A 15,301-nucleotide genomic window follows, 5' to 3' on the forward strand; every position below is an offset into this window, starting at 1 on the left:
TACCATTTGAGGAATTGTATGTAATGAATTTGATTGTATAATAATGTGAAATACTGAATGTTAAGTGCTTGCTAACATTCCAATCTTTGTTTTTCTGTTATATTGAATTAAAACAACAACAACAAGGTGGGAAGAGATAAATTTTTCAAGTTCACTGTGATCCTTTACTTTTTTAGGCATTTTTGGACAGAAACTGGAGGATACTGTTCGTTATGAGAAGAGATACGGAAACCGTCTGGCTCCGATGTTGGTGGAGCAGTGCGTGGACTTTATCCGACAAAGGGGGCTGAAAGAAGAGGGTCTCTTTCGACTGCCAGGCCAGGCTAATCTTGTTAAGGAGCTCCAAGATGCCTTTGACTGTGGGGAGAAGCCATCATTTGACAGGTAGAGTCACAATTTTACTAACCATCTTCACTGAGAAGTTCAGACTGAACTGACAGGATGCAGTGAGCTGAGGAGGCATAACCTTCATTGATGGGTCAACAGTTTGCAACATAGATTATTTGGCTGCAGGAGTTTGCATTGTTTCTATTAAGTTACAAAGTCAAAAATTTGGCACCTTAGATATCGTTCTCTTCCATTCTTTCCATCTTAAAACATTCATTTTTGTTCTTTTTCTTTGGTACTAAAGTAAAACTGTATTAAACTTTTGCACTGGAAAAAGTGAACTTATAAAATAGGATTCTTCTCGTTCAGTTTTTTTAAATTCTTTCCATTAAGGAACAATAAAAGTATTATGAGTAGAGATTGAAATATTTGCAATGTAATTTAAATTTAAAATAAGTATTTCAATAATAACAAAAGCATTATATTTTTAAATATATAACTCTACCTTAATCTAGAATAGTTTTACAGGGAAACAAGGAGAAGTACAGCGTAGTGAAAATAAAAGAATAATGGCAGCCCCAGAAAAGAAAATATAAAGCATTCCTAACCCCACAAATTAAGAGTTAATCATGGCTAATATTTTGTGAATTATCTCCTTCTCTTTACTTTTTAAAAGCTTTGTAGAAAAAGTAAAATTTCATCTTAATATTATCAACATTATATACCAAAAATGTTTCCATATTAATAGTTGGAAAATACCCATTTATTCTAATATATTTTAACTTAACATTTTATCATTAACAACTTCTGTAAGTCTCTTTTTAAATATCTAATATTTCACTCTACAGGTATATTATTCACAACTATTTCAATATTGTTGGACATTTACATTATGACGTTTTCATTATAAATACTATTGTAGTGGATATACATTTGCATAAATACTTTCTATTTTTGGATTACTTAGGATAAATTCTCATCATTGGAATTTTTGGTTAAGAGTAATCCTGATACTTGAAAATTAAAAATAGCCTACTGTCTTAGTCCATTCAGGCTGTCATAACAAAATATTGTAAATGGAGTGGTTTATAAACAAAATTTATTTCTGAAAATTCTGGATTCTGAAAATTCACAGTCAAGGCACTGGCAAATCCATGTCTGATGAGGACTTGATATCAGTTCGTAGATGGTACCTTTTCACTGTGCCCTCAGATGGTGGAAAGTAGAGGGCAGCTCTCTTTGGGGCCTCTTTTTTTAAATTTTATTATACTTTAAGTTCTGGGATACACTTGCAGAACATGCAGGTTTGTTACATAGGAATACACGTGCCCTGGTGGTTTGCTGCACCCATCAACCTGTCATCTACATTGGATATTTCTCCTAATGTTATCCCTCCCCTTGCCCCCGCACCCCCCAACAGGCCCTGGTGTGTGATGTTCCCCTCCCTGTGTCCATGTGTTCTCATTGCACAACTCCCACTTATGAGTGAGAACATGCGGTGTTTGGTTTTCTGTTCCGGTGTTAGTTTGCTGAGAATGATGGTTTCCAGCTTCATCCATGTCACTGTAAAGGACATGGAGTCATCCTTTTTTATGGCTGCATAGTATTCCATGGTGTACATGTGCCACATTTTCTTAATCCAGTCTATCATTGATGGGCATTTGGGTTGGTTCCAAGTCTTTGCTATTGTGAACAGTGCTGCAATAAACATACGTGTGCATGTCTTTATAGGAGAATGATTTATAATGCTTTAGGTATATACCCAGTAATGGGATTGCTGGGTCAAATAGTATTTCTGGTTCTAGATCCTTGAGGAATCACCACACGGTCTTCCACAATGGTTGAGCTAATTTAAATACCCACCAACAGTGTAAAAGTGTTCCTATTTCTCTACATCCTCTCCAGCACCTGTTGTTTCCTGACTTTTTAATGATCGTCATTTTAACTGGCATGAGATGGTATCTCCTTGTGGTTTTGATTTGCATTTCTTTAATGACCAGTGATGACAAGCTTTTTTTCATATGTTTGTTGGCCGCATAAATGTCTTCTTTTGAGAAGTGTCTGTTCATTTCCTTCACCCACTTTTTGATGGGATTGTTTGTTTTTTTCTTGTAAATTTGTTTAAGTTCCTTGTAGATTCTGGATATTAGCCCTTTGTCAGATGGATAGATTTCAAAAATTTTCCCCCATTCTGTAGGATGCCTGTTCACTCTGATGATAGTTCCTTTTGCTGTGCAGAAACTCTTTAGTTTAATTAGATCCCATTTGTCAAATTTGGGTTTTGTTGCCATTGCTGTGGTGTTTTAGTCATGAAGTCTTTGTCTGAGGCCTCTTTTTAAAAAAATGTCTAAACACAAATTCAATGAGTTGCAGATATAAACCCAACTTGTGACCATGGGTAATAACAAAGCACAGTTTAGTTATAATTATGAAAATCATGAAATCAGAATGCAAAAGAAAGCCTTTATAAAGATGAACTTTATGAATGATGACATGAATATCATCATTAAAGATGGCTTAGTTTTCTTTTTTTCTTCTTTTTTTTGTTTTTGTTTTGTTTTGTTTTTGAGATGGAGTTTCGCTCTTGTTGCCCAGGCTGGAGTGCAATGGCACGATCTTGGCTCACCACAACCTCCACCTCCTGGATTCAAGCGATTCCCCTGCCTCAGCCTCCTGAGTAGCTGGGATTGCAGGCATGTGCCAACATGCCTGGCTAATTTTGTATTTTTAGTAGAGACGGGGTTTCTCCATGTCGGTCAGAAGGCAAGGAGGATCAAGTCGCATCTTATGTGGATGTTGGCAGGCAAAAAGAGGGAGCTTATGCAAGGAAAACTCTTGTTTTTAAAACCATCAGATCTTGTGAGACTCATTCACTATCATGAGAACAGCCTGGGAAAGACCTGCCCCATGATTCAATCACCTCCCACCAGGGTCCTCCCATGACACGTGGGAATCGTGGGAATTACAATTCAAGATGAGATCTGGGACACAGCCAAACCATATCATATTCCTCCATTTTTAAGGTTTTATTTTTATTTATTTATTTTACTTTATTTTTATTATTATAAATATATGCCTTCTGTTTTACTTTTTTCAATTTTTATTTTAGAATTGCATGCAGGTTTGTTACAAAGGTATACTGTATGATGCTGAGGTTTGGAGCATGAATGAATCCGTAACCCAAGTAGTGAGCATAGTACGCCAATAGGTAGTTTATTTCAACCTTTAGCGCCCTCTCTCCCACTCCTCTCTTGTATTCCCCAGTATCTGTTGTTCCCATTTTTATGTCCATGTTTACCCAATGTTTAGTTCCCACTTATAAGTGAGAACATGGAGTATTTGGTTTTCTGTTTCTTCATTAGTTCACTTAGGATAATGGTTTCCAGCTGCATCTATGTTGCAGCAGAGGACATTATTTCATTCTTTTTGTTGGTTGCATAGTATTCCATGGCATATATGTACCACTTTTGCTTTATCCAGTCCACCATTGATGGGCACTTGGGTTGATTTCATGTCTTTACTATTGTGAATAGCACTGAAATGAACACATGGGTGTATGTGTCTTTTTGGTAGAATAGTTTATTTTCCTTTAGATATACACCTACTAGTAGGACTGCTGGGTTAAATAGTAAGTTCAGCTATCATTTCCTTGAGAAATCTCCAAATTGCTCTCCACAGTGGCTGAACTGATTTACATTCCCATTAACTGATGAAGTGTTCCCTTTTCTCCTTGGCCTCACCAACATCTGTTTTGTTTTGTTTTGTTTTGTTTTGTTTTATTTTGTTTTTTTGGCTTTTTAACAAAAGCTGATTACTGTGAGATGATATTTCATTGTGGTTTTGATTTACATTTCTCTGATTGAGGATGATGAGCATTTTTTTCATATGTTAGTTGGCACCTTGTATGTCTTCTTTTAAGAAGTATCTGTTCATGTCCTTTGCCCCTTTTTTTAATGGTTTATTTGTTTTTTGGTTTTTTTGTTTTGTTTTGTTTTGTTTTGTTTTTTATTTTGCTTGTTGATTTGTTTAAGTTCCTTATAGATTCTGGATATTAGACCTTTGACAGATGCACAGTTTGTGAATATTTTATTCCTTTCTGTAGGTTGTCTGTTTACTCCCTTGATAGTTTCTTTTGCTGTGTAGAAGTTCTCTAGTTTAATTAGGTCTCATTTGTCAATTTTTTTTGTTGCAATTGCTTTTGAAGATTTGGCCATACATTTTTTGCCAAGGTCAGGGATGTCTTTTATAAGAGCATTAATCCTATTCATGAAGGCAGAGCCTTGATCGCCTCCCAAAGGCTCCACCTCCTAATATAATCACAGTGGTGATCAAGTGTCAACATATGAATTTGGGGGAACACAAGCATTCAGACCATAGTACATGCTAAGTGTTATTTCCCTGTGAAAGTGTAGAATTAGTACGTGGATAGACACATGGTGAGTATGCAAACTGTTGTAGTCTTTGTAAAGCAATTTGATAATATATTTCAGGAGCATTCATGCAGGCAATTCCAATCCCAGAAAAAGATTAGATATGTAGAGCAAATGTAAGTGCAAAGTTGTTTATTACAAATAGTGTAGCAATAAAAACTGAACACCAATTTATTATCTCCCTGTGAGTGTGGTTATCAAATAATGGTGCATTCATATAAAGAAAATATTACACAGTCTTAACATTTTAGGACAATTTTAATTACATAATGATAAATGGAAAAATAAAGCAGGATCAATTAATTGATTAAAGCCCTGTCTTTTACAAAGAGTATTACAAATAGTTTATAAGGATTCATAAATTTACTCTGAGAGAAAAAATATAGGTGGAGGTACAGAAATGAATTCAGAATAAGGATCACAGAACAAATTTCAAGACTGCAAATACACTTTTTGCTGAGGAGCCACATCTCTTATTCTATACTTTAAAAAGAAAATCAGATCAATAGTTATATAGGTCAGTCCCACCCACAGCATATAAACAATGACTTATGTAGGAGAAATGTTCATTTTTAGTGCCAAAATTAGCAAGAAATATGTCAGTAGGATCTTCATAATAGAATATTGTGTAATGGGATAAACAACATCCTCTACAAAGAACTTCATGAGACAATAATGAGTTTCAGTGCCCTCTTTTAATATTTATATATGGCTAATTATATGACATTGACATTATTGCAAAACATATTTATTAAAATTGCTTTTCCATGGGCATTTATAATTTGGTTCTTATAGCAGATTTTTGCTAATGTAGGGGAATTGAGGAATATTTTCTATATTTTAGGATACCTGTAAGAACAGATGTGCCCTGTAAGCAGTTATCTCCAAATCAAGTTCTTGATAACTATTGGCTGACAATAAAATATCGTCCAAAGTTTATAAAATGTGACCCTACTTATCCCTTTATAAAATGTATGTATTTTTGCATAAAACACACCAATGTATAAACAGACTGAAGAAATCATTAAAAAATATTTCTATTGCCAAAAGACTCTATGAGGTGCTGGGTCTTTCAGAAGTCTTAACAGGAGTGTTATACTCACACCCATCATTTGACTTTTTCCTTTAAGCTATGTTTTCCTGTCAACACCCTTGATTTCCTATGGCCATTTCCTACACTGACACTCTTTGACCAGTTAGAGATACTGTCTTAGGGCTGACAGAGTTTCTCAAAATTCTACAAAATGAAACAGTTTCTTTTTTAGGTTACGTTGCTCTTGCACTACCTTAACATATGCACAAATAAAAGAAGCCAATTAATACATTCAGCATTTGGCCTGAAAACCTCCTTAGCCAGGGCCACAAGTTCACCAGGAATGTTCTCTATGTTCCAAGTTGCTGCAGTCGATAGTCTTGTTAATTTTTCCAGCACTGTTTAATAAGCATTTATCTTTCTCTAGCCTCTAATAGCAATTATTTTCACTGTTCGCCAAGCTCTTAGTAATAGTTTCCTCACTGGCTGTGCAGACTCTGCCTGGTTCCAATGCCAATACCCAAACCATATTTTAGGTTTTTGTTGCAGCAGCACCCAATTTCTAGTACCAATGACTGTTTGAGGTATCTATTGCTTCATACCAAACCAATCCAAATGTTTTTAGTTTAAAACAACTTTTTCAGATTCTGCACGTGGGCAATGCTCGGCAGAAAGGCTCTGTCTCTGTTCCACTTGGTATTGGATGCTGCAATTTAGGGCAGCTACCGTATCCTAGAGAACTTTACTGACAAAACAGGTGCCTAAGTTGGGTTGGGTAGAATAGCTGATGGCTGATTGAGTCTCTTGCTTTCTCTTCTCAGTCTTGTATCCTTCAGGGCTCCTCCCTATAGCTGATGGTTGAAACTCTTTACACCATGGCTCAGGACTGAAAGATAGTAAGGGTGGAAGCTACAAGACCTTTAAGGGGTAGGCCCAGAACTGATGCGATGTCACATCCACTGCATACGCTTCGTCAATGGCAAATCACGAGACCAAATCAGCTTAAAAAGGAGAGAAAGCTGACTTTACTTCTTCATAGAAGTAATGTTATGGATATATAAGGATGAGAGAAATTATCAGCAGTCACCTTTGTGAACAATCTACCTTATTCATTCATTCAACAAATAATTTAGGAATGTTAACTATGTCTTAGACACTGTTCTAGGTGAAAGAGACAAGGTGCATTCTCTTCTGGGGTTTGCATTATGAGTCATGGGCAGATAAACAATAAACAGCAAATATATAAATAATTTTGAAAAGTAATGAGGGTGACATGCTAATATGCTAGTGAGTAAAGTGGTGGAGATACCCCATCTCCCTCCTGAGGACGTAACATTTGAGCTGGGACTTGAATGACAAGAGGCCTGTTTACCTACCCTATAGTGGAGGTATAACAGGCATGTTGCAGGTAGAGGAAAAGCAAGTGCAAAGTCCTAGAGATAGGAACAGCTTAGCTTGCTTGAAGAACATAAAGAAGGCCATTGGGTGGGCCAGACGTAGTGGCTTATGCCTGTAATCCCAGCACTTTGGGAGGCTGAAGTGGGAGGATCCCTTAAGGCTAGGAGTTCCAGACCTGACTGGACAATAAAGTTAGACTGTCTCTACAAAAAAAAATCAAATTAAAAAATTAGCTGTCTGTGGTGGTGCACACCAGTAATTCTAGCAACTTAGGAGGCTGAGGCAGGAGGATCACTTGAGCCCAGGAGTTTGAGGCTGCAATGAGTTATGATCATATTGCTGACACTTCAGCCTGGATGGCAGAGCAAGACCCTGTCTCTAAAAAATTTTTTTTTAAAAATTAAATATAAAAGAAAGGAGGTCACTATGACAGGAATGCAGTGAGTGATGATGAATAGTTGATGAAGGTTGATTCTGTATGGCCTGGCAGATTATAATAATTTCTTTTTCTTTTACTTTTTCTTTTCTTTTTTAAAATTTTTTAATTTTTATTTTTATTTTTTTGACAGAGTCTCCCTCTATCACCCAGAATGGAGTGCAGTGGCACAATCTCAGCTCACTGCAATCTCTGTCTCCCAGGTTCAAGCAATTCTCCTGCTTCAGCCTCCCAAGTGACTGAGATTACAGGTGCATGCCACCACACCTGGCTAATTTTTGTATTTTTTTTAGTAAAGACAGGGATTTTCCATGTTGGCTAGGCTGGTCTCGAACTCCTGACCTCAAGTGATCCACCTGCTTCAGCCTCCCAAAGTGTTGGGGTTACAGGCGTGAACCACCATATCTGGCCTATAATAAGAAATTTAGTTCTTATTCTAAGTGAAATGGAAATCTGTTAAAATATTTTTAGCAAGTAAATGAAATAATTTTATTTACATGTTAAAAAGGTCACTCTGGCAACTGAAATATCCTTTTGATAAATTGTCAAGCTTGAATCCCTTTGTCTCCAGTGACAGATATGCAAATTCCTGGATTCTGGTGATTAGAAGAAGGGGCTCCCAGATCCATGAATGGTGAAGTAATAAGAAGAGAGTAACATATTTGTGGCAAAATGTAATTGTGAGCTACATGGGGAGGGGAAAGAAAATCCGTAATTTCCCAGAGGATGGTGAGGTTATTTTCAGAAACTTGTCCAAGCAGAATGTTCTGCCCCTATGTGGCTTTATAAAGTTAATTGGTTGTTTGATATTTCACATGGTCAAGTCCTAGCTCAGCTTTAGTCATTGGGATGTGGAGACGAACTGCCAGGGAACGTTCTTTAGTTCAAGTTTATCTCACCCAGGTTCTTTAATCCGTCCTCTGTTGTTTTCGATGTTTTGTACCTATCTGCCCTCTTCTGAAGAGCATCTGTGTTCTTAAATATGCCTGTGGTTTTGAAGCTATGGATTTGTCTGGGTTCCATAGCCTCAAAATGATAAAAATACAGACTGTGCATAATGTTTTGAATAGACATTAAGTTGTAAATACAGAAATGTTTCCTTGTGAAACATTTTAAAGAATAAGAATGAATGTTTTCCCTGTTTATTCTAATAATGCTTATTTCTCACCAAAGAGTCAATAGGATTCAGGTTTTGTCTTTATTTGTTAAAATACGTTTATTAAAACCTAGAAAGAAGTTCCCACGGGTATTCTGCAAAGATAATCTCTAGTCACTGACATTGTATCTCTAATGGTAAGCACTGAAATTTAATTTTTAAAGTGAACTTTGAAAATAACATTTTAAAATATCATAAAGTTATTAAGTTTAATTTGAATATTATTTAATTTAATACCATAAAATTATTAAGTTTAATCTGAATGTTATTAAAGTTATATTTTGATTATAACATTTTATGTACAATTTAGAAGATGGAAGAATACAAGAAGGAAATACGAATATTTTAAAATTCAACACTCCATGGAGCTCTTGCTATACATAGCAAATAAATAAATAGATAAGCAGAGATTTAGATGTGTCAAAATTCAGCTATGTATAAAAGGTATCGGAATCACACAGCTTTTACATCTTGTCTTTTCTCCTTCACATTAAATCATGGACATTTTCCCATGTCATTAAGTAGTTTTCACTATGTGTGATCTTAAGGACTATATAATGTGTGATCTTAAGGACTATATAATAATTCATCATATCAGTGCATTGATTTCTTTAATTCTGGCCCTTTTGTTTTCAATGTTTTGCACATATCTGTCCTCAGCTGAAGAGCATGTATTCATACATCTGCCTGTGCTTTGGAAGCTATGGATCTATTTGGGATTTGGAAAATAATGTTTCACCTTTGAATGAGAAGAAAACACTTTGTCCTGTGTGAGGGAAAAAAAAGAAAAGATGGTGTGAGAAAAAGACATTTGAGATTCATATGCTGTGGGAATTTAGAGTAGTTGTGAGTGCATGGATGAGCCTTTATTAAGCCATGGACTTTCTGCTCTTCTTTAATTATACTGTATGCTCTTTTTTCCAGTTCTGAAGTTCAAGTTTGAGACTTTTATATAGGCATGACTCATTGTTCCTACAGTTATGACATATTCCCACACACTCCTTGGGCAGTGAATTTTGTGAGAAAGGGCATTCTCATTGACCTGAAAGAAGTTGTATTCTTTCAGTTCCTGTCAACTGTAAAAGCAAACAAACAAAAGAAAACAGATATCATAGTTTCTAACCATTCTTGTCTTTATTCTTTCTATTTAGGAAGGATAACAAATTAAAACATAACTTTTTATATTAAACTTCCAAGTTTTGAGGGGACAAAAATGAAATCTAGAATGTGTAAAATCAAATTAGATACTGAATGTTATTTTGTTACCAAAGTCCTCCAGATGGTATCAGCTGTTCAAGAAGACACATTTTGGAAGCGTTGGGAAGGTAGGGTCAAGAATGGCAGTGTGGTCACCATCCTAGCATTAACTGCTGGGCAACAGAATAACTATGCTCTTACAACACAGTGTTCAGGAGCAAGGACAGAGGCTTCATGAAGCCAGGAATTTTATACATTCTGTCCAAGAATCTTGAAAACAACTGCTGTCTGAGGTACCCCAGCTGCCCACCCACGTACTCCGTTCACACTTCCCTTGTCCCTCCTTCTCCTATTCTCCCCTTTCACTTATGTTTCAAATTTGTTTTGGTGACTAAATAAACTGCAAGTCTACAGAGATAAAATGAAAAAATAAAAGTCTAAAATTTAGGAGACAGAAAAGCCAGACATATTTTAATTTAATCCTCTGGGAAGGAATTTAGGTCTGGGGATTACTGAACTGAGTTATGAAAAAGTGAATTTGAAAGTGGGGAGCACTACAGACATAGTAGAGATTCTCCAGTATTAGTATGTGTAAGAATGACTTTGAGAAATATCTTAAGATTCAGATGCCCAGACCCCACTTTGCTCTCATTCTGATTTAAATGGTTGGAGAATGCCTAGGAATCTGCATTGTAAATAAATCCACAGGTGATTTTTTTTTTAATCTGCCTGTGCTGCCCAGGGGCAGGAACCATGTCCTCCTAGTCATGGACTTATCCTCTGCACCCAGTACAGAGGCTGGCAGAGAGCCGGCACTAGGTCAGGGCAGAGGGAGACTCACAGGCACTAGTGCAATCATTATAAGCATAAAGATGTTGAAATGAGGAGTGTCCAATGTGAAGGGGGGAATGAGATCTGGATTCCAAGGGAAGACAGGAGAAGGTGTGGTAAGGAGAAGGAAATAAGCCAGTTCCCCAGGGCAAAAAGCTGGGGCCAGTGAAGCAACAGAGATCACTCTGACTGAGAGTTGGTTACAGGGATCAGAGGAAAGGAAGAGGAGACAGTGGAGGGCTGTGAAATCTGGTCTGTCCAGTCTAGACTCTTGTTTTTGACAGAGCATATGTGCACTTTGCGGTCAGAGATTGGGAAACCCATTTGACCACCACTGCATTAAAACAAATGAGCAGCCCCAAACATATCAAGAAAAAAAGATGTTTTGTTTGGGGCAGAAAAATCCATCATCTGCTGCGGCAAATTAAAACACAGGAGGTAGTTAGTAGATAAAATGTTCATTCTTTAAGGAAGAATAATAACTTTATCAATAATAACCTACCTTGTGCTGGATACTATCCTGATTATTTCATTTAATCCTCAACTTCCTGAAGGTTCTATCTAAGATTACTCTGTTTATTCCCTTCAAAGCATTTGATCGCCTTTAGTAGTTATCTTGTTCATTTCTTTACTGCTTATCATCTGCCTTGCCCATGGCAATTTAAACTCCTTGAGGGCAGGATCCTTACCTGTCCTGATGCTACATCCCTCTCTGAGCACAACACCAGGCGTATAATATGCACCAAATATTTATCAAGAGAATATCCTAATACCTACTTGTTTTACAAATGAAGATCTTTGCTCATGCTCGCTTCTGCAACACATATACTAAAATTGGAAGATCCTTGCTCATTTTAATTTGTTCTACCCTAGTATTTAAAATGTTTGAGTGTTTGTACTGAGGCAGTGCTACACATTCTCACAGCTTTGCTGCTGCTGTTCCAGTAGTAGAAGGGCTGCTCTCAGCCCAGAGCCCAGATCTCTTTCTAAACAGCAGAACCTGCCCCTTTTCTGTTTTAAAAATCCAAGTCCGTATACATGACTATTTGAATAATCCCATGCTCCCCTCACCCACCCCGCCACCCTCTGCATGTGCACCTTTCTCTTTGGGACAGCTTAACAAATTCACCCAACTCCCCTTCCTTGTGGAGTTTTCCATGATCCCTGTAATATTTTCCTTGGATTGCCATAAAAAAGCATTGCAAACTGGGTAGCTGAAAACAACAACAACAACAACAACAAAAAACAGTAACTTATTATCTCATATTTCTGGAAGCTGAAAATCCAAATCAAGACGTCAGCAGAGCCATGCTCTCTCTGAAGAATTTAGGGAAGTATCTGTTTCATGCCTTTCTCTTAACTTCTGATATCTGCCAACAGCCCTTGTTGTTCCTTGGCTTGTAGCTACATAACTACAACCTCTGTCCCCATCTCCACATGGCATTCATCTCCCCAGGTAATTCTTATATGCACGGTCCTAAAACCATAACTTGGGAAATACCAGCTGGACTCTCAGCTGCAAGAGTGTATGGTAAAGGATATTGATCATTAGAATTGATGTAACTCTGTTTCTTATATATGAAATGGCAAAAGGGTAGCAGCAGAATCAACATCACACCATTACTGGGAGCAACATATCAGTTCTGACAGGGCTAAGCAAGCCATATGCTATTGTGAGATAAACTATTTTCTGGGGTATAGAGTTGATGTGTAAAATACATGATTTCCTTCGTGCTGAATAGGGCCTGAAGTTTCAAGACAGCCTGAAAGGTACACTCCTCCCTTTTTACACTTTAATCCATGCAAAAACTCAAACTCTGAAGGTTTCAGTAGCAAACTGTACAGTTATAGAGCATCAATATCATAGTGTAAATAAAAGATCTAAGGGCAGGGCTTGATGGAAGAAAGTGGAGAAAGCAAGTGGTAGCTTGAGGGCATGTGAACCAGTAAAAGGGAGGAATTTACATTCTTAAAGAGTTGGAAAAGCAAAGAACTGACTCCCAGGAATTTGCCTAAGGCAAGCCCTGTGTGTGTAGATGGTGAACAGGCTACCTATTTTCAGCACACTAAATGATTTTCTGAAGTCAAGGAGAGGGGCTAGCCCCTAAAGTACTGAATAGCTGTTTACTTATAGTAACTCTTAATGTTCCTATTTTTCAGTATTTCTCAAACTTCTCTCATTCACATACTACCCTCGTTACCCTGGTGGGGGGGCGGGGGGGAGGTGGGGACAGGATCCTTGCTCCCAGAGTTCCCAAGATGGTGGTGGACCGCTTCCAAGATGGTGGCAAACCTCGTGTTCTCTGACCTGGGGTTCTTGGCCTCAGGGATTCCAAAGAATGGAATCTTGGGCCATGCCATGAGTGTTATAGCTCTATTAGAAGCCGTGGGTCACGGAAGAGAACCGTGGAACCCAGTGACTAGTGTTCAGCTTAATTGGGAGGAACCTGGGCCCTTAGCCAATGCAGGAACAAGGGCAAGCCTTAGCTCCACTGGAAGCAGCAATGGGCGCCTAGGCTGGATCAGCAGCACAGTGGACACCCTAACAGGATGGAAGTCAGCGGTGGGTCTGTGACTCGGCAAACAGCAGTGGTGGATGGTGAACGAAAGCTCAGCTCCAGCGGTAACAAACACGGACCAGAAGAGAGTGCAGTTGCAAGATTTAATAGAGTGAAAGCAGAGCTCCCATACAAAGGGAAGGGACCCAAACAGGGTAGCCATTGCTGACTCCAATGCCGGGGGTTATATCCCTATCATTGTCCCTCCCCCTGTGCTCTCAGGCGACAGATGATTGGCTATTTCTTTACCTCCTGTTTTTGCCTGATTAGCATTTTAGTGAGCTCTCTTTACTACCTGATTGGTCAGGTGTGAGCTAAGTTGCAAGCCCGGTGTTTAAAGGTGGATGCGGTCACCTTCCCAGCTAGGCTTGGGGATTCTTAGTCGGCCTAGGAAATTCAGCTAGTCCTGTCTCTCACCCTCATGGTTTTAGCCATTTCCGTATAATGCCTGTGCTAGGTTGATTGATATTTTTCTTTAAATGTATTCCAGTTTTCTTTATCAGTTTTGTGGTAAAAGGGAATTTATATATTATTGTTCTTTGAAAACCAGCACTACTTGCATAAACACAAGGTCAATGTAACATAACCACAATGACAACAAGAACATGTTATTAAATGTCCCTGGACATGACTGCTTTCTCTGGATGCTGACCCTAAGGCCCTCTGTTGATTTGATGAAAATGGAGATTGGCATGTGCTGGTACCATTTTAACATGCCTCTTTTTCCCAAACGATGCTTCCTCTTTGATGTAATCAGGAGAATTGAAAGAGAATCAAGAAAGAATTGGTGTTTCTGCTAAGTTATTTCACGTCAATATCCTGTTTCTGTGGCACCTTGCATTACTTGGAATAACCCACACTTTGGGAAATACAGTCAGGTCACCTTTGCTAACACTGGGAGGCCTCTTTCCTTTAAATGCTTGGCTTCTTCTCTAATTTGAACAAAGAGTAACTCACAAGAGTTCCATGAAACTGCTTTATAAACACACCAAGATCTGAAAAATAACAGACTTTAAGGAAAAATATCTCATATGTGAGAAATACCTCCATGAATGGGTATTAACTAAATATTTTATGTGGGACAGGGTGTAAACTAAAAATCTGTCATATTGCATCGTGTTTTACTCTGTGATATATCTACAAAGCCCATGCATCTAGAATTGGGAGTATGAGCTTTGCTTTCCTTTCAATTTATCTTTGCAGAATTTCGGCTCACTTCCACTGAAACCCAATGGGTTATAAATAAAAGTGCCCAATTAACCAAGAGGTTTTCCAGTATTCGGCATATCTATCAGTTGGTGTTTGTCTACTTATTTGCAAGAACGTAGTGTAGAAGTTAAAAGTTCAGGCTTCCGTGACAGAAAGATGTGGGACTAAATCTGCCACTTACTACCCATGTTAATGAAACAAAACTGGTTACCTAACTTCTCAAAACTAATTTCATCATATAAAATAGAAACCATAATGTCTAATCTCACAGGGTTGTTGTATTCATTCACTTAAAAATAAAACAAAACGGAACAAAAATACCTGGAATATGTAAGTGAAATTGCACAGGCCCTGGCATGCTATAGGCACTTTTTATTGTCATTTTAAGTATGATGATGGGGATAATGAAGGCATATGGTTTTAAAATATTTGATTTTCTGATTCTTTTGATAATTCATGTTAAGGAAATGGTTACAAAGTCTCTAAGGAATTAATAGTAATGTTCTGGGAATATCAGTTTAGGTCGAGATAAACATCTGTGCTATCATGGGAACACACATTTACATACCCAAGAGGACATCACTGTGGATATTCATTGAAAACTGTGTTCATAAAGTAAAACACATAGAACTAGAAGATGAACTCAAAGAAGGTAGAGGATTTTGTGAACCTTAATTATCTTTTTTATCTCTAATGTCTGATATAATGTAGGCATTCGAAAATAGA

At 37.6% G+C, this 15,301-nt stretch overlaps 1 protein-coding gene across 4 annotated transcripts in view; it reads left to right on the forward strand.

Moving 5' to 3' along the window:
• ARHGAP24 (Rho GTPase activating protein 24) overlaps positions 1 to 15,301 on the forward strand; it is a 529,930-nt gene that overhangs the window by 459,717 nt on the left and 54,912 nt on the right. For all 4 annotated transcript variants that reach the window (XM_007999132.3, XM_007999137.3, XM_007999134.3 and 1 more), the window contains one exon: positions 177 to 384. In XM_007999132.3, the coding sequence (XP_007997323.2) occupies positions 177 to 384 (208 nt within the window). The remainder of the gene's footprint in view (positions 1 to 176; positions 385 to 15,301) is intronic.

Source organism: Chlorocebus sabaeus, chromosome 7, assembly GCF_047675955.1.
Source record: "Chlorocebus sabaeus isolate Y175 chromosome 7, mChlSab1.0.hap1, whole genome shotgun sequence".
NCBI lineage: Eukaryota > Metazoa > Chordata > Mammalia > Primates > Cercopithecidae > Chlorocebus > Chlorocebus sabaeus.